Source organism: Antechinus flavipes, chromosome 3 (assembly GCF_016432865.1).
Source record: "Antechinus flavipes isolate AdamAnt ecotype Samford, QLD, Australia chromosome 3, AdamAnt_v2, whole genome shotgun sequence".
In the NCBI taxonomy this organism is placed as follows: domain Eukaryota; kingdom Metazoa; phylum Chordata; class Mammalia; order Dasyuromorphia; family Dasyuridae; genus Antechinus; species Antechinus flavipes.
In genome coordinates, this window is record NC_067400.1 from 258,555,867 (window position 1) to 258,574,703 (window position 18,837).

General features: G+C 32.6%; 1 protein-coding gene across 1 annotated transcript in view; it reads left to right on the plus strand.

Moving 5' to 3' along the window:
* EFHC2 (EF-hand domain containing 2) overlaps window positions 1-18,837 on the plus strand; it is a 220,451-nt gene that overhangs the window by 91,123 nt on the left and 110,491 nt on the right. Inside the window, exon 4 of the mRNA XM_051984989.1 lies at window positions 17,177-17,400. Coding sequence (XP_051840949.1) covers window positions 17,177-17,400 — 224 coding nt within the window. The remainder of the gene's footprint in view (window positions 1-17,176; window positions 17,401-18,837) is intronic.

Consider the following 18,837-nt stretch of genomic DNA (forward strand, 5'->3'; position numbering starts at 1 on the left):
TAAGACTTTTTAGACTCCCAGAAAATTATCAACAACCACAACATCATCAATGAAGACATTCGAGGTCTAATTAGAATTACTGGGGAAAGTTAAAAATAGAAACAAAAGTCATCTACTAAACTAAATCCCAAACTCATGTAACTATGGTAGCTAAAGAGTTTTCAAGTCAAAGAAAAAAGAAACTTCAAGAAATTAAAAAAGAATGAGTTTTAAGTACCAGGAAACTCTTGTTAAGAATATATAACACTTTGGAAGAACTATCATAAAGGAGAGGAAATTTTGTAATTTGTTATTCCAAAAGGCAAAAATAAAAAGCTTATAACTAAGAATAATTCACCTTACAAGACAGACAGGATATAATTTTTATAATAAAGAATGGTGGATTGTCGATGAAAAATAGAATTTCCATTAATTCTTGATTGAAAAAATTTGAGTAGAAATTTTGATTTGCAAACACAAAACAGAAATCTAGAAAGGTTTAAGCACCTGGAACAAACTAAATGGTGATGAAGGATAAGAGGGAAAGAAACAAGTCTTTTGTTAAGATCTTAATGTCTTCAAGGGTAACAATGAATTAGATATAAACAAAACTATGGTAAGTTTTTTTAAGTTTTTTTTTTTATTTTTTTCTGTCTTGATGGTATTAAGAGAAGAAAGAAAAGGAAATATATGCTAAGAAATGAGGGAAAAAAAGCTAGAACTTACTATTTCTCATAATCAGACTCCACCAAAAGGTATGCAAACATAGAGGAAGGTATGGGGAGAGAAGGCATCACATGAACTTTACTTTCACCCGAATTGAACAAAAGAGTTGAACAGAGGAGCACACATATGCCCATATACAAATACACACACAATTTAGTGTAGAAATACATTAAACCCAACAGGGAAACAAATGAGAGGAGGGAAGGGTTTAAGTAAGAAGGAGAAAAAGGTTAAGGAAGAATTAGTCACAAGCAAAACCTTCAGTTTGGGAGTTTGAATTGTGTAGAAAAGATAAAGAAAGAAAAGGAGGAAGGAAGAAAGGAAGGAAAGTAGGAAGAAATAAAAAAGAAAGAAAGAGAAAGGAAGGAAATAAGAGAGGGAGGAAAGAAGGAAGGAAGGGAGGGAGGAAGGAAGGAAGAAAGAGGAAAAAAGAAGGGAAGGAATAGCGCCAATGATTTTGGACTGAGTCATGAAATAACAACAACAACAACAAAAGCCCCATTGACAAAACATTAAAATAATATAATTTCTAAAATTAGATAAGATGATACTCCCCTCTTCCTTCATAGCTATCACATAATAATTGCTTGGGAAAGCAGTCCCCAGAGGATAATATGAGCTCTGATAAAAATTCTCCCCTAAACTGGACCTTCTTTGCTTCAGGCAGGCAGGAAGCCAAATGGCCTCTCTAACCATTAAAGAAATAAACCAAACTTTAAGACACCAGAGCCTTTATTTGGTTGGGAAAATACTAGAAAGGTCCAACAATGAGGAAGGGAAAAAAAAATCAAGAGAGTGGTGATAGAAGGGAGAAGTGGAGAAGAAGGTTCCAGCCAAGGTTACATTAGCATGTGGACATAGTTCAGTCTTTGGTAAGGGGTAGTCAGTTTGCTGGTTCTCCTTAGAAATGGTCCTGCATGGGTCTTCCCAAAGCAGCCACAGAATATGCTTGACAATGAACAGAAGCATTAATGGTACAAATGGTACAAGAGTTATCACTCTTACTACCTTTCACAGTACTTCAAAGAAGGAGGGATGGGAGATGCTTGGGAATGAAATTCTGGAATAATATTTAATTAAGCTATAGGGAATATCTAGAATGTTCCCTAAAGAAACCTCAATATCTAGATGCTTCCACATGGAAAAAAGAATAAGGGCAGAGCCAGAGAGTGTCATTTAAGTCTATGAACAAAAGAAGTCCATCTTGAGGTTTGTCTTCCCAAAGGCTGATTCCAAGAAATTGCTGGAATATATAGGATGTACCCATTCTTGGGATAGCATTGATTTATCAAAGATGCTGCCTCTGGAATTCAGGACATTGTGACAGGACCAGCATTTTTCTAATGCAACTATCTTTGGTCCCAGTTTTCCTGACACAACTTCTTCCCCTCTTCCTTCCCCCCATAACCTGATTGGTATTCAGCTTTCCTGATGTAACTTCCTGATCTAGAGAAAAACAAACAAATAAAAAAATCCCATCCATGCAATTTGGGCCTCTCAGACTTCGTGGGTGCCTGAGACCATGCCAGTTGCCTTTACCTGATGACTAACTGACTAGACAATTTTTCAGATGGAGACAAGGAGGGATCACAGCTAGAGAAGTGGGGGGTCATTATATCTTTTTGTATATTCTTAACTGTGTAAAGGCAAAACAAATTTCCATTATTAAATATTCAGGAGGTTCAGTAGAATCGAAACAGATTTCTTAATTATAAATCACCACCACCTTCTTTGTAGTACATGACTATGATGGAATACTATTGTGCTATAAAAAAATGATGAACAGGATACTCTCAGAAAAAATCTGGAAAGACTTATATGAACTGATGCATAGTGAAGTGAGCAGGACAAGGAGAATATTGTATACAGTAACAACAATATTGTGTGATGATCAATTGTGAATTACACTCTCCTCTAGGAGAGAGAGAGAGTCAGGAGATCATTAGCACCAAATATAAGATAATATGATGGAGATCACAATTAATTATAACTGTGAACATAAATGGAATGAACTCAGTTACAAATTAAAAAAGAAAAAGAAAAGCAAAAAAAAAAAAAAAAAAGAAAAAGATTCCAAACGGAATTTCTTTTGTTTTAAATAATATTTTTTCTCCCACTTAACATATAAAAATATTTTTTAGCATTCTTTTTTTTTTAAATTTTGAGTTAAAAATTCTCTCACTTTCCTTTTCCTTCTTACTCATTGAGAAGGCAAGCAACTTGATGTAAGCTATGCATGTACAGCCATGTCACACATTTTTCCGTATTAATCATGTTGTGGAAAAAAAGACCCAAAACAATAAAAAAATTTTTTTTTAAAACGTATACTTGATACTTCTTCAATTCTTTTTTCATTGTAAGGTCTGAGGAATTTCCTTGTATTGCTGAAAATAACTAAGTCATTCACAATTGATCATCACACAATATTGTTGTTACTGTATACAATATTCTCCTTGTCCTGCTCACTTCACTATGCATCAGTTCATATAAGTCTTTCCAGATTTTTTCTGAGAGTATCCTGTTCATCATTTTTTTATAGCACAATAGTATTCCATCATAGTCATGTACTACAATGTATCCAGCCATTCTCCAATTGATGGGTATTCCCCCAATTTTCAATTCTTTGTCACTTTTACAAGAGCTGCTATATTTTTTTTTCCTTATAGGTCCTTTCCCTTTTGTATCTCTTTGGGATACAGACCTGGTAGTAAATTTGCTGGCTCAAAGGTTATGCATGATTTTATAGTCCTTTGCACATAGTTTCAGATCAGTCTTTAGGATGTTAGTTCACAATTCTATCAACAATGCATTAGTGTCACAATTTTCCCATATCCCCTCCAAACTTTGTCATTTTCCTTTTCTGTCATATTAACCAATCTGATAGGTGGTACCTCAGAATTGGTTTAATTTTCATTTCTTCAATCAATAGTGATTTAGATAATTTTTTCATATGACTATAGATAGCTTTGATTCCTTCATCTGAAAACTTCCTATTCATATCCTTTGACCATTTATCAATTGGAGAATGACTCCTTTTTTGTTTTTGTTATTAATTTGACTCAGTTCTCTATATATTTGGAAATGGAGCCTTTGTCAGAGAAGTTTGCTGTAAATTTTTTCAGTTATGATTATTAATTATGTATTTTCTTCCATCCTATTTCCCCATTTATCCTAGTCTGTGTCTCCTTTTACTTTTACTTCAAAAGTATTTTGTTTCAAACTACAGCTTTCACCAATCTGTCCTTCCTTCTATTAGATGTCATTCTCCCTAAAACTTTTCTTATCTCTTTCTCCATCTATTTTTCTGTAGGTAAAGATAGATTGCTATACGCATAAATACATTTCCATGAAAAACACTTGAATCATAAACATTCATAGAAAATTTAAATGAAGATTTGAAGCAGAATTAATTATGCTATAGGCAAATTTAAAAGAACAGAGGTAGTCGTCACAGTCTTAGGCATAATAGCAAGGTGATGACACTTTTAGTAGTAAGTCTATATTATGTTCAAAGTCATATTAGATAATAAAATAATAAATTCTTTACATATGTACATGCAACAAATAGCATGTTCTAAATTCTTGAAGCAAAAATTATATTGAATTATAGGGAGAAATAAACAGCAAAATTACTAACAAAAGTAGGGAAATCAGTGTGCCCCTCTCAGATCTGGGTTAATCTTACAAAAATATAAGCAAAAAAACCTAAGGCTGTATATAGAAATTTAGAAAAGTTGAATATTATATCGGGTAATTATTGAATTGGATTAGAATGAAATATCATTCATGTACTCTAATCATGTACTATGATATCAAAAAATGTTGAGAATTATAACTTAAACATAAAGGTTACTGACTAAAATTTGTGGAAGACAGTGCAATAACAATAGATAAATGGTCAAAGTATATAAATAGACAGTTTTTGAAGGAGGAAATCTAAACTATCAACAACCACATAAAAATTCTTTAAATCATTAATAATTAGAAATGTTCAAATTAGTTCCAATGTTTTATCTTATGACAGACTGAGAAAGATGAGAAAAGGAAAAAAAATAACAAATGTTAAAGATACTGGAACTAAAAGGTGTTCTAAGATACTATTGATAGAGCTGTAAATTTTTTTGCACCTATTTTTCTTTTTTTTTTTATCTCTTTATAATATAGTCCCAGTCATGATATTATTGGAGCACTTTTTTAGGACGATTGGATTATATTCCAGTTCCAAATTGCTTTCCAGGTTAACTTTTATGTCAACATAAAGAGAAAAACAATTTTGAAAGACTTTATAGTTCTGATCCATGCAATCTTAAATCATGAATACAGAGGACTGAAGATGAAACATTCAACCTCCTACCAGAGAAATGACTTCCAATGCAGACTGTTACATACATTTTTGTCGGAATTTGGATTTTACTTTTATTTTTTGGATTGTACATATATGTAATAAGAGGTTTTTTTTTTTTTTTTGAATTTTCTATTTGGAAGGAGAGAGTGAGAATGAGACCACAAATGATTGTAAAAATAAATGAGTTAAAAACATATTTCTTACCGATACAATGCAATAAAATATATAATAAAGAACCTAAATTACCAATACCAAAAATGAAAAAAGTAGAATTCACAACAATGAAGCTATAAAGAGAATTATTAGAAAATGCATTTCTCGATTTTCTTTTCCAAACTGATAACTGAAAGTCAAATATCTATACAAATATCAAATATTGAGATTAATAGAACAAATAATTTTTAAAAATTGAATAATCTATTCTCAAAAAACCAAAACAAATGAATTCTCCAATTAAGTGTAAATGGGTGGAACCACAGAATCAGATGGCTTTACAATTTAATTCCATCAAACATTCAAAGAACAATTTAATTTCAATATTTCTCAAATTGTTTGCACAAATAAGAAAATAAGACATCCTACCAAATTTCTTCTGCAACAGAAATATGTTCTTAAAACCAAAAGTGGGGAAAAAACAGAGAAAGAAAAACTACAGACTAACATCCCCAATAAATATCAATATAAAATTTTGGCAGAGAGTCTGGAGTTATGTATTTTTAAAAATTTAATTATTAGATTGGATTTATACCATGAATAGAGAGTTGGTTCTGTTTTTAGAAAAACAATAAAGATTAGTAACTATATCAGTTACAAAAATGATCTCAGGATTTCTCAAAAGATGTAATAAAAAGTTCTGACAAAATACAATATCCATTTCTATTAAAAACACTAATAAGCTTAAAAATAAATGGACATTTTAAAATATGCTAAATAATATTTAAAACTAAGAACTAGAATTATTGGAAATGGATTATGTTAAAAATCTTTAAAACAAGATTAGGGTAAAGCAAAGCTGTTTGTTACCATTGCTGTTATTTTATATAATTCTAGAAGTGCTAGTTACATTAATAAGCCAAGAAAAAATGAGCTAATTTAAAGCATTCTAAAAAGAGGAAACAAAATTTCTCCCTTTTTCAGTTTATATGGGTAGCACAGAGAACCCTAGAAATTCAATGAAAAAATAATCTGATATGATGGTATACCTAGAGAACCCCAGAGATTCTACTAAAAAACTATTAGAAATAATTCATAATTTTATTTATTTTTTTTTATTTTCTTTTTTTTATATTTTTTTTTAATTTTTTTTATTTAATAATTACATTATATTTACACTCATTTCTGTTCCGATTTTTTTTTTCCCCTCCCTCCCTCCACCCCCTCCCCTAGATGGCAAGCAGTCTTTTATATGTTGGATATGTTGCAGTATATCCTAGATACAATATATGTTTGCAGAACCGAACAGTTCTCTTGTTGCATAGGGAGAATTGGATTCAGAAGGTATAAATAATCCGGGAAGAAAAACAAAAATGCAGATAGTTCACATTCGTTTCCCAGTGTTCTTTCTTTGGGTGTAGCTGCTTTTGTCCGTCATTTATCAATTGAAACTCAGGTCTCTTTGTCAAAGAAATCCACTTCCATCAAAATATGTCCTCATACAATATCGTTGTCGAAGTGTATAATGATCTCCTGGTTCTGCTCATTTCACTTAGCATCAGTTCATGTAGGTCTCTCCAAGCCTCTCTGTATTCATCCTGCTGGTCATTTCTTACAGAACAATAATATTCCATAACATTCATATACCACAATTTACCCAGCCATTCTCCAATTGATGGGCATCCATTCATTTTCCAGTTTCTAGCCACTACAAACAGGGCTGCTACAAACATTTTGGCACATACAGGTCCCTTTCCCTTCTTTAGTATTTCTTTGGGATATAAGCCCAATAGAAACACTGCTGGATCAAAGGATATGCACATTTTGATAATTTTTTGGGCATAATTCCAGATTGCTCTCCAAATGGTTGGATTCGTTCACAACTCCACCAACAATGCATTAGTGTCCCAGTTTTCCCGCATCCCCTCCAACATTCATCATTATTTTTTCCTGTCATCTTAGCCAATCTGACAGGTGTGTAGTGGTATCTCAGAGTTGTCTTAATTTGCATTTCTCTGATCAATAATGATTTGGAACACTCTTTCATATGAGTGGTAATAGTTTCAATCTCATCCTCTGAAAATTGTCTGTTCATATCCTTTGACCATTTATCAATTGGAGAATGGCATAATTCATAATTTTAGCAAAGTAGCAGGATACAAAATAAATCCCCATAAATCCTCAGCATTTTTATACATCACTAACAAAATCCAACAGCAAGAGATATAAAGAGAAATTCCATTCAAAATAACTGTTGATAGCATAAAATATTTGGGAATCTATCTACCAAAGGAAAGTCAGGAATTATATGAGCAAAATTACAAAAAACTTCCCACACAAATTAAGTCAGACTTAAATAATTGGAAAAATATTAAGTGCTCTTGGATAGGCCGAGCGAATATAATAAAGATGACAATACTCCCTAAACTAATCTATTTATTTAGTACTATACTAATCAGACTTCCAAGAAAACATTTTAATGCTCTAGAAAAAATAACAACAAAATTCATATGGAACAATAAAAAGTCGAGAATCTCAAGGGAATTAATGAAAAAAAAAATCAAATGAAGGTGGCCTCGCTGTACCTGATCTAAAATTATATTATAAAGCAGCAGTCACCAAAACCATTTGGTATTGGCTAAGAAATAGATTAGTTGATCAGTGGAAAAGGTTAGGTTCACAAGACAGAATAGTCAACTATAGCAATCTAGTGTTTGACAAACTCAAAGATCCTAACTTTTGGGATAAGAATTCATTATTTGATAAAAACTGCTGGGATAACTGGAAATTAGTATGGCAGAAATTAGGCATGGACCCACACTTAACACCGTATACCAAGATAAGATCAAAATGGGTCCATGACTTAGGCATAAAGAATGAAATTATAAATAAATTAGAGGAACATAGGATAGTTTATCTCTCAGACTTGTGGAGGAGAAAGAAATTTGTGACCAAAGATGAACTAGAGACCATTACTGATCACAAAATGGAAAATTTTGATTATATCAAATTAAAAAGCTTTTGTACAAACAAAACTAATGCAAACAAGATTAGAAGGGAAGCAACAAACTGGGAAAACATCTTCACAGTTAAAAGTTCTGATAAAGGCCTCATTTCCAAAATATATAGAGAACTGACTCAAATTTATAAGAAATCAAGCCATTTTCCAATTGATAAATGGTCAAAGGATATGAACAGATAATTTTCAGATGATGAAATTGAAACTATTACCACTCATATGAAAGAGTGTTCCAAATTACTATTGATCAGAGAAATGCAAATTAAGACAACTCTGAGATACCACTACACACCTGTCAGATTGGCTAAGATGACAGGAAAAAATAATGATGAATGTTGGAGGGGATGCGGGAAAACTGGGACACTGATGCATTGTTGGTGGAGTTGTGAATACATCCAGCCATTCTGGAGAGCAATTTGGAACTATGCTCAAAAAGATATCAAACTGTACTACCTTTTGATCCAGCAATGCTACTACTGGACTTATACCCCAAAGAGAAGGGAAAGGGAAAAATGCCAAAATGTTTGTGGCAGCCATGTTTGTAGTGGCTAGAAACTGGAAAATGAATGGATGCCCATCAATTGGAGAATGGCTGGGTAAATTGTGGTATATGAATGTTATGGAATATTATTGTTCTGTAAGAAATGTCCAGCAGGATGAATACAGAGAGGACTGGAGAGACTTACATGAACTGATGCTAAGTGAAATGAGCAGAACCAGGAGATCATTATATACTTCAACAACGACACTGTACGAGGATGTATTCTAATGGAAGTGGATTTCTTTGACAAAGAGACCTAACTCAGTTTCAATTGATAAATGATGGACAGAAGCAGCTACATCCAAAGAAAGGACACTGGGAAATGAATGTGAACTATTTGCATTTTTGTTTTTCTTCCCGGGTTATTTTTACCTTCTGAATCCAATTCTCCCCGTGTAACAAGAGAACTGTTTGGTTCTGCAAACATATATTGTATCTAGGATATGCTGCAACATATCTAATATCTATAGGACTGCTTGCCATCTAGGGGAGGGGGTGGAGGGAGAGAGGGGAAAAATCGGAACAGAAGCAAGTGCAAGGGATAATGTTATAAAAAAATTACCCTGGTACGGATTCTGTCAATATAAAGTTATTATAAAATAAAATTTAAAAAATATATATATCAAAGAAAAAATAATCTGAAACAATAATTTTAGCAAAAGTATGGGAAATAAACATCACTGTGTGCAACACCATATTATGCATACATTACCTACAAAACTCAGCAAGAAAAGATAGGAAAAGAAAATCCATTCAAAATAAAGACAAAATGTATAAAATACTTGAGAGTTCATCTAACAAGACACATAGAATAATTATACATATATAGAGATACAACTACAAAATATTTTTACAGAAATGAAGATGACAAATATTTAGAAAAGTATTAATTATTCTTAGTTTGATTGGGTTTGTCAATATAATCACAATGGTTATACTATCCATATTTATTTATTAAATGCCATACCAAAGAAATAAAAACTCTCTACCAAAGAATAGAGATCTAGGAAAAAAGAGAGCTAGAAAAACAAGAGTAGCAATAGCAATTCATCTGGAATAGTAAAAAGTCTAGATTTTGTCAAAGAAATCCAGAAGGGAGAGATCTTAGCAGAACTAGACCCCAATCTTTGCTGCCTTACAGGAGCACAGTATCAAATTTCACTTGATCCTGTGATAATAGAAAAGTTGATCAATAGAATGGATTAAATACACCACATAGAAACCAATAAACATTGCAAAGAACCAATTGCATAGTGTTTGATAAACAAAAGAATAAAGTTATTGGGAGAAAGATCCCATTAAAAAAAATAAAAACTTATGGAAAAACTAGAAAGTACCTAGCAAAAGTTAATTTTAGACAGGCATCTCATCATATATCACAATAAACTCCAAACAGATGTATGACCTAGATATAAAAGGCTCATTATGAAGAAACTGCAATAGTAGGAATCCTACCTTTCACAGCTAAGGACTTGCATGCAAATTCCTCTGGAAACATATAAGATGATCTGGTACTCCCATCTCTTTGAGGACTTGCCATATTTGATTTTGATCACACCATCAAAAGCTTTAGAGTAGTCAATGAAGCAGAAGTAGATATTTGGAATTTCTTGATTTCTCCATAATCCCACAAATGTTGGCAATTTGGTCTCTTGGTCCTCTCTCTACCTCTTTGAAAACCAGTCAGTTCTTCTGGTAATTCTTAGTTTGCATATTGCTGAAGCCTAGCTTGCTGAATTTTGAGCACAATCTTGCTGACATCTCAAAATGAACAAAATTTTCAGTAACTTGAACATTCTTTAGCATTATCCTTCTTTAGGTTTGGGACATAAACTGATTTTTTCCAATCCTGTGGCCACTGCTGAGTTTTCCAAATTTGCTGGCATATTGAGTGCAGTATTTTAACAGCATCATCTTTTAAGATTTTGAATAACTCAATTCAAATTCTGTTACCTTCACTAGCCTTATTGTTATCCATTTTTTCTAAAGACCACTTGGCTTCATTCTCTAGGATGTTTGGCTCTAAATTAATAACCACACCATTGTAGTTATTGGTGATGTTAAGCTCTTTCTTATACAATTCTTCCATATATCCTTGCCACCTCTTTATCTATTTCTGTTAAATCACTACCATTTTTGTCTGTATCATGCCCATTCTAGCATGAGACATTCCCTGGACATCTCTACTTTTCTTAAAGAGATTTTTTTATTTTTCCCATTACATTGTTTCTTTGTATTTTGTAGCATTGCTTATTTAAGAGCACTCTTTTACCCTTTTTTGCTAGTCTCTGGAATTCTTCATTCATTTGGATTTATCTTTCCCTTTCTCCTTTACTTTTCCCTTTCTTTCTTTTCTCAACTATTTGTAAAGCCTCATCAGATAGCCATTTTACTTTCTTGCTCTTGTTTTTCTTTAGAATGTTTTTAAATTGTTGCTTCTTGTACAATATTGTGAATCTTGTTCCATAATTGTATTCTATCTATCAGATAAAATTCTTTCAATCTTGATATCACTTTCACTTTATATATTATTTCAGTTTTACTTATGTGGTCCTATTTCCTTCAATTTAAATTTGAATTATTCAATAAGTACCTCATGATCTTAGCTACAGTCATCTTCAGGTCTTATTTTAACCAACTGCATCAAACTTCTTCATCTTTGGATGCAAAGAATCTGATTTTGATATTGAGCATCTGGTGATGTCCATGTGCATAGTTATCTTTTGTGTTGTGAAAAAGAATCATTGTTATAATCAATCAGTTATCTTGATAAAACTCTGTAAGTCTCTGCCCTGCTTCATTTTTGTATTCCAAAGCCAAATTTGCCTGTAGTTTCAATTATTTTTTGATTTCCTACTTTAGCATTCTAATTCCCTAAGATGAATGTGATTTTTTTTTTTGGGGGGGAGCTTCATAGAACTGATCAACTTTGACCTCTTCAGTATCAGTGACTGATGTATAGATTTATATTTTTTGTGTTGTTGAATAGTTTGCTTTGTTTTTGAACAGATATCATTGTCATTTTTGAGATTATACCTTAGTACTGCTTTTCTCACTCTTTTATAGATTATGGGAGTTATCAATTTTTTCTAAGACATTCTTACAGTATTATATATAATGATCACTTGAATTAAGTTCACTTGTTCCCATCCATTTAAGTTCACTGGTATCCAAGATTTTGATATTTAATCTTTCCATCTTCTGTTTGATCACATTCAGCTTGCCTTGGTTCCTAGATTTTAGTAATCTTTATAGCATCAGACTGTCTTTTTTGTCACTAGAAACATCCACAGCTGAGTTTCCTTTCAGTTTTGACTCATTTTCCAATCTTATAGGCTCATTTTCCAGTGTCATTTCTCTTATCATTTTGATATTGTCAAGATTCCTTGGCAAAAATTCTGAAGTGTTTTGTCATTTCTTTCTCCAGTGAATTACTTTTTTTTTGTAGGAGTTCTGTAAGATGTGTCCCATCCATCTTGGGTAACCTTGTATAGCATTCATAGTTTCATTGAGTTATGCAAGCCTCTCTGCCATGGCAAGGCATTGATCCAAGAGAGGATTTATATAATAGCAATAATGTTGTCAACAATGACAGTAATATTGCAAAAATAAATTAATTTGAAAGATGTAAGAACTATGATGAATGCAGGAACCAATCATGATTTTAGAGGACCAGTAAGGAAGCATGCTAAACACCTCTGGAAGTGCTGGAATAAAGATGTAAATGAGACATATCGTTTTTTGGACATGATGAATCCATGACTGTTTTGCTTGTCTTTTTGCAACGATGATTCTTCTCCTTTTCTTCCTGATAGATTTGTGGGAAGAAAGGGCTAGTTACAGTATTACATTCCAAACAAACAAAAACCAAACAAAAAGAAAGCCCTAAAATCTAAGAAAATAGTTATTGAAGCACTTTAGAAGGAAATACATAAACAATAAGAGAAGCAAGTTCAGAGTGAGATATATATATATATATATATATATGCAGTCTAGCTTTGAAATTGTCTTTTTTATTTTAATTTTTTGAAATTCTCATGTTAAATTGGTTATATACTTAAAATATATACATGAAATGTAATAGACATTTGTGGTTTTAAATCACGTTCTTTTTCATTTTTCTTTAAAATTTAAATAAGTAATGGTTACATGAATAAACAGATATCTAAAAAGAAACAGTTGGAAGAAGGTACCTCCCATAGACTCAAGAGAGTTGCTTGGAGGATCATTATTAGTTGAGATATGGCTCTCTTTTTTTCCTTTTTTATTATGTACTGTTCCCTTCCCTGAAAACTCCCATGGTTAAAGATGATAAATCCTCAAATGGTTCCTGATTAAAACATTTATCAGGTTTATACATCTTTGCTCCTTTGCTGAAATACTGCCTTGTTGCCTCACTATAGTATTTAAGGGAAATTGGGATCTTAAAATTTGTGTCTGCAAAGCTTGTAAGATCTAGCATGTTCTAAAAAAAACTAGTATATCCTTTTTAAAAATTTATATATCCCATGCTTTCTACCCTTTCCCTTACTTCCAATAGAGTATAAGATATCCAAAAAGTCTTAGTGTAGTCTTAAGCTTTAATAACTTTAAATTGCATTAAGACTTTTGGGACATCTTGTGCCAAGTTATAAAGGGCAGAGATTTTTTTATTTGTTTGATGTTTTATGGATCTAGAAAAGAGCTTGTACATAGTACATATTAAGTCTTTGTGGGTTGGATTGGGTATGTTTTAGGTCAGTGATGAGACACAGCAGTGGTGGTAAATACTGAAGCAGCAGACTTAGCAGATGTGGCTTTTCCAGACATATGCCAACAGAAGTAGGATGAAGTGTATTTCTGAATAGCTCCTGCTACCACCTCAATCTCATTTTGATAGTGACTGCAGGCTCTTCTAACCTACATAATTTATCTTTCGCATTTTGTTGTTTGCTTTTTCTTGGCCCAAACAATATGTTCACCAGGCATCTGCGAGAGAATGTTTGGCTGGAAGCTTGAATAGAAGTTATTTCTAATAGAGGGATACATGTAGTTCATCCCTTTTTATAGTACAAAGCACTCAGAAAGCAATAGCTTTGTTATTTGAATTTTATTAACATAGTACTTGTTGAAGATAGCTAAAAAATCTGAAGACACCTCATTATATATATTTCCAAAACTGTCAAAATATGTGGTTTCCTTTTTACTAGTAGTATAAATGGTTCCTGAAAATACCTGAAGTGCCCATCTTTTTTCTAAATAGTTAAATATGCAATTTGTTTTAAATACTGATCTTCAACGATTAAATAATTTGCACATTTCAGTACATGAATTGAGGACTAATAAAAGCAGATTTTTGCAGTGAAATTATATCTTTTATGTAAATTTTAAATATCCCAGGATGATTCTAATTTTGTGGCTTTATTACTTCAATGTAATGTACCAAGTAATTTAAAAATGTTACAACCAGGTAATTTAAAAGCATGTTGCAAGGGGGAAAAAAGGAAAATTATTTTATTTATAACACCAGCAACAAACAGAAATATCTATGTTAGTTATGGAAGAAATGTTTAGTGAGCCATTGTAGCATTCTCAAATTTTATAACCAGCTTGACCTATGACTTTCTTTGTGATTTTAAGATAGAACACTATTGTCAGTTTTCTAAAAAAAAAAAAAAAAAAACTAATCGACATGTCAAAGAGTTTGTAAATCAGTTAGTAATGATTCTTTGATTCTTGTTTTTTCAATTTTTTAATGGGATGGATTTTCATAATTAGTCAGTTATGGTTTTAGCCTTGTGTGTGTAGTAGATCTATGACATGAGTCAATAGATATGTAAAATAATTAAGCAGGATTCTTTGATCATCAAAATCTTGCCATGTTGATTCTGAGTAGGAAATACAACAAAGCCATGGAAGGAACGAGAAAGGAATAAGCATTTATATAAGACCTATATGTGGCAGAAACTCTGTTAACAGAGTTAAGTAACTTGCCCAGAATCATAAACTAGTAAGTATCTGAGGCCAGATCTGAAGTATTCCTGATTTCAGGTGTGCTATTTTACCTACTGCCTATGAATTGCAGTCATGGAAAAGGTTGAGAATGAGGGAATACTACAGGATAGTATTCAAACTAGGACTAAGTTAAAACAGCATGACAAGAAACTCCAAAGAAGTTTAAAATTGCTATTCCCTGGTGACTTGCTTGAGTTTGGGAGTTCTGAGCTGAAGTAGGGCTAAAACTGATTGGATGACAGGATCAGATCCAGCACCAATGTGGTAAACCTCTGGGAAAGGAGTAGAAGAGGAACCAGGCTGCCTAAGAAAGGGAGAACTGACCCCAAAATGGAGCAGGTCAAAGCATTCATGCTGATGACCAGGAGGAGCAGGTCATTCTGGGTACAAAAAGTAGAGAGGAAAGTATCACTGACCTAATCTTGACAGGTGGCTCTTTATATTTTTCAAGGATACTTAAAAAAAAATCTCCTTTGGTCTACATAGTTTTCAAATTAATGTCATGAATCCTGTTTTGTTGTTGTTGCTGTTGTTAGTTAGTTTTTAACAAATGCCTGTGGAAACAATGAACATTTATAGGTTGGGCCTACACAAGGGAAACAAATGCTGGTGATAATATATACAGTAATGATTGCCATATGTCATCTTTCACATATGTGTAATCCATATTGGTTTTAAAAAATTACACTGAGATTGCAGAAGTATTTCTTCTGCCACATTCCCCTTCTTTTTACCCCTGCCTGCTCCTCCAGTTCCTTACCCCTCTGCTACTCAACAATACAAAGCAAAAAGCCATCAAATGAAAACAGAGCTTTCTAACATACACTTTTAAATTAATGTAAAGACACTCCCAAAGATACTAGTGGCTAGAAAGATTTAGGTCCACTGTCATTAGTGATACAATTAATAGAAATTTTTCTTATCATAGTTTATAGGCAACATGAACTGGAAACTACTTTTACCAGAGAAAGTCCATATTGTGTTTAGTGATCAGATCTACTATAAACATATTTTATTTGTTATATTAAACAGTTATTTGGAGGACAGTTCTGCCAAGTGTCAATAGGTACAAAAAATATGGAACAATGATTTTGAAAAAGAAAGAGAAATGTCACATATTTAACATAGTAATTACAACTTAGCTCCAGGGTGAAATGTAAGTATTATAAATTATGATAATCCCAACAATAACCAAATTATGGAAATTGATCTACCTGTATCTGGTAATATATTCTCCATATTTTTTGATATTTTATAGTGTAGGCTGATATTTGCATTTGTGCCATTTAGTTTTAGTAATAATGAGTTTAGTAATTTCAGGCCTTATTTAATTTCAATTATTTATGAGTTCAATATGTAAATATTTTGCTTGTTGCTTTGCTTGTTTGCTTCTTGAAAACTGTGGTGTTTATGATATTATTATTCTCCTACCACAATAAACACATACATCTAAAAACATGCCAGTCCCTAAAATTAAGCCATCAATCCCCTCAGTAAAAATTCAGGTAGCTAGTAGCTCTTCCATTTTTTCATCCACCCATTCCCCCAAAAATCTGGTTAGGTGCAGATACAGAATGGATTGGCATAAATATATATGTTTCTTTTGTTGTTCATTCAATCGTTTTTGACTCTTTGTGACCCTTTTGGGGTTTTCTTGCCAAAGATGCTAGAGTGGTTTGCCATTTCCTTCTCTATATCACTTTATACATGAGGAAACTTAAGTAGACAGGGTTAGATGGCTTACTGATTTCAAGTCTGGCACTCTTTATCTACTGTACCACCTAGCTAGTCTGGATATGTTTATGGTCAACCTTTATTGGTCTAATAGACCAATACAAAATGGTCAACAAATGTTTTTTAAGTCTCCAGGTGATTACACCTTTATTTTATTTTATTTCATTTTCCTTTCCTATTTTTATTATTTCTAAAGCTGTTCTTGCAGCTTCAATGGTATTTTCTCTTTGTATTCTTTGTCCCCTAATGTTTTAAGAATTTTTCAGTACAAAACCCTGGAAGGTTGTAACAGAAAACAGTGTTGCATTTTTCTCCTTCCAATTCCAGTTAAAAGTGCATATTCTATCTCTTCTTCACTAGTTAAATAAGGTTCTTTAGGTTGGAATCTAATGCTCAAAGGTCTAACAGGATTCTGTAACATCCTCCTTTATTTAATCTCTAGAAAGTGAATTTTTATCTTTTCAATAAAAAGAGAAAGCATTGCATGGCATAAATTTGGAGTTAGTAAGGCTTGGATTTGAGTATATTTTTGACACTAACTGTGAACTTTCTGAGCTTCATTTTCTTCATTTCCTTCATTTTGTGAGTTAAATGAGATGCTCTATGTAAAATTGTTTTGCTGATTTTAATATAAATGTCAGCTTTCATAATCATTAAAAAGATTTACTTTTATTTTATCCTATAGGAACTTTTCTCCGACGTCATCGGATTCCACTCCCACCACCTAATGAGGATAAATTTTATACAATACAGGATTTCAATGTTAACATAGACATTGTCCTTTATTCCCGAGTGTTCAAGATTTATGACTGTGATCCGTTCACAAGAAATTTTCTGAGGAAAATGGGTATCGCGGTAAATCCCCCAGGAACTTGTCCAGATGATCCTTATATGAAAGAGCGGAAAAAGGTCAGAGTTGACAAAGTTTTGACTTGTATTAAAATTGAAAACCTTCTCCCCTCATTGGATTAATAAAAACAATGTATATTTATTATTAAAAAATATAGCAAATCCTGAGACAAATTGGAAAACATAATGTTAGATTAAATGCTCCTTGAATGTAATCTCCCTTTTGTTCATGAAGCTGTTGTTTGGATGTCCTACTAAATGGACAAAAGAGTTAAGCTATCTCATTTTCTACACTGAAAATTTCTGCTTCAGTAACTCTCCAGTGGGCATCTTGGGGTTGAGAAAATTTATAGCAATTTAAACTTGATTTGATGGGACAGAAAGATTCAGAATTTGTCCTGACATATATTTTTTTTCCTATAATAGGTGTAGATCAGGTTGACACTGGCTGATTAAGGGATCCCTTTCATCTCCACTCAGTTGTTTGGCAATACTAATTATAATGCAGATTATGCTTGTCTGGTTTTTATGATTTCAGAGCTGAGTACCCTTTATACATTGGACTGGTCTGGGCTTCCATAGAGACTTGAAATAGAGGACTGAGTCTTCCTTTCTGACTATGTCAGGACTAAAATTGAAAAAAGATATTAACTGCAGAAGAAAAGAGTTAGAAGATCACAGTATTCAAACCATGCATTGTGATGCCTTCTGGACACCTTAACAAACTTACATGGAGAACAGGAAGAGTTTGCAGTATACTGAGGACAGTATTGCTTTTTCTGACACAGCCAACTCAAATTAGGGTTGAAAAACTCTGCTTTGTTGGACTAGGGCATCTTCAATGGCATTACCTTTCTTTGATTTCCATGATCACAGGTCAGCAACTTTCAGTCCTAAGAAATGGATGTCTCTAGCTTGGCAATTTCCTTTTGGGTTCAAGAGATCCTGAGTCAGGTGCTGAATATCCATTAGGAAGAGATTTCCTTAACAGTATGCTGCTTCTACTTTTTCTGATTATTTGTATTTTTATTTTCTCCCACTTATGTTTAAAACAATTTTTTTACATGTGTTTTTAAACTCTCTCCTTTATCCTCACCCCAACTTCCATTAAAAAGCACATGTGAAGTTACGGAAAACATTTTCATAAAAGTCATGTTGTGAAAGAAAACATAGATCTTCCACTTCAAAAAAACAAAACAAAAACAAAACTCTGAAGAAAAATAAAGAGGAGAGAGAGAGAAAAGGAAATAGAGAGACAGAAAGAGAGAAAATGCTGCAGACACAATCAGTTCTTTCCCTGGATATGGTTAGGATTTTTCTTTATAAGTCTTTCAGAGTGTTCGTGGATCAGTGTATTGCTGAGAATAGCGAAGTTATTCACAGCTGATCATCCCAGAACATTACTATTACTTTGTACATAGTATATTTCAACTTTGCTTGAGTTCATAGATAACTTTCCAAGTTTTTAACAATATGCTTCTTGCAGGAGAACACAAC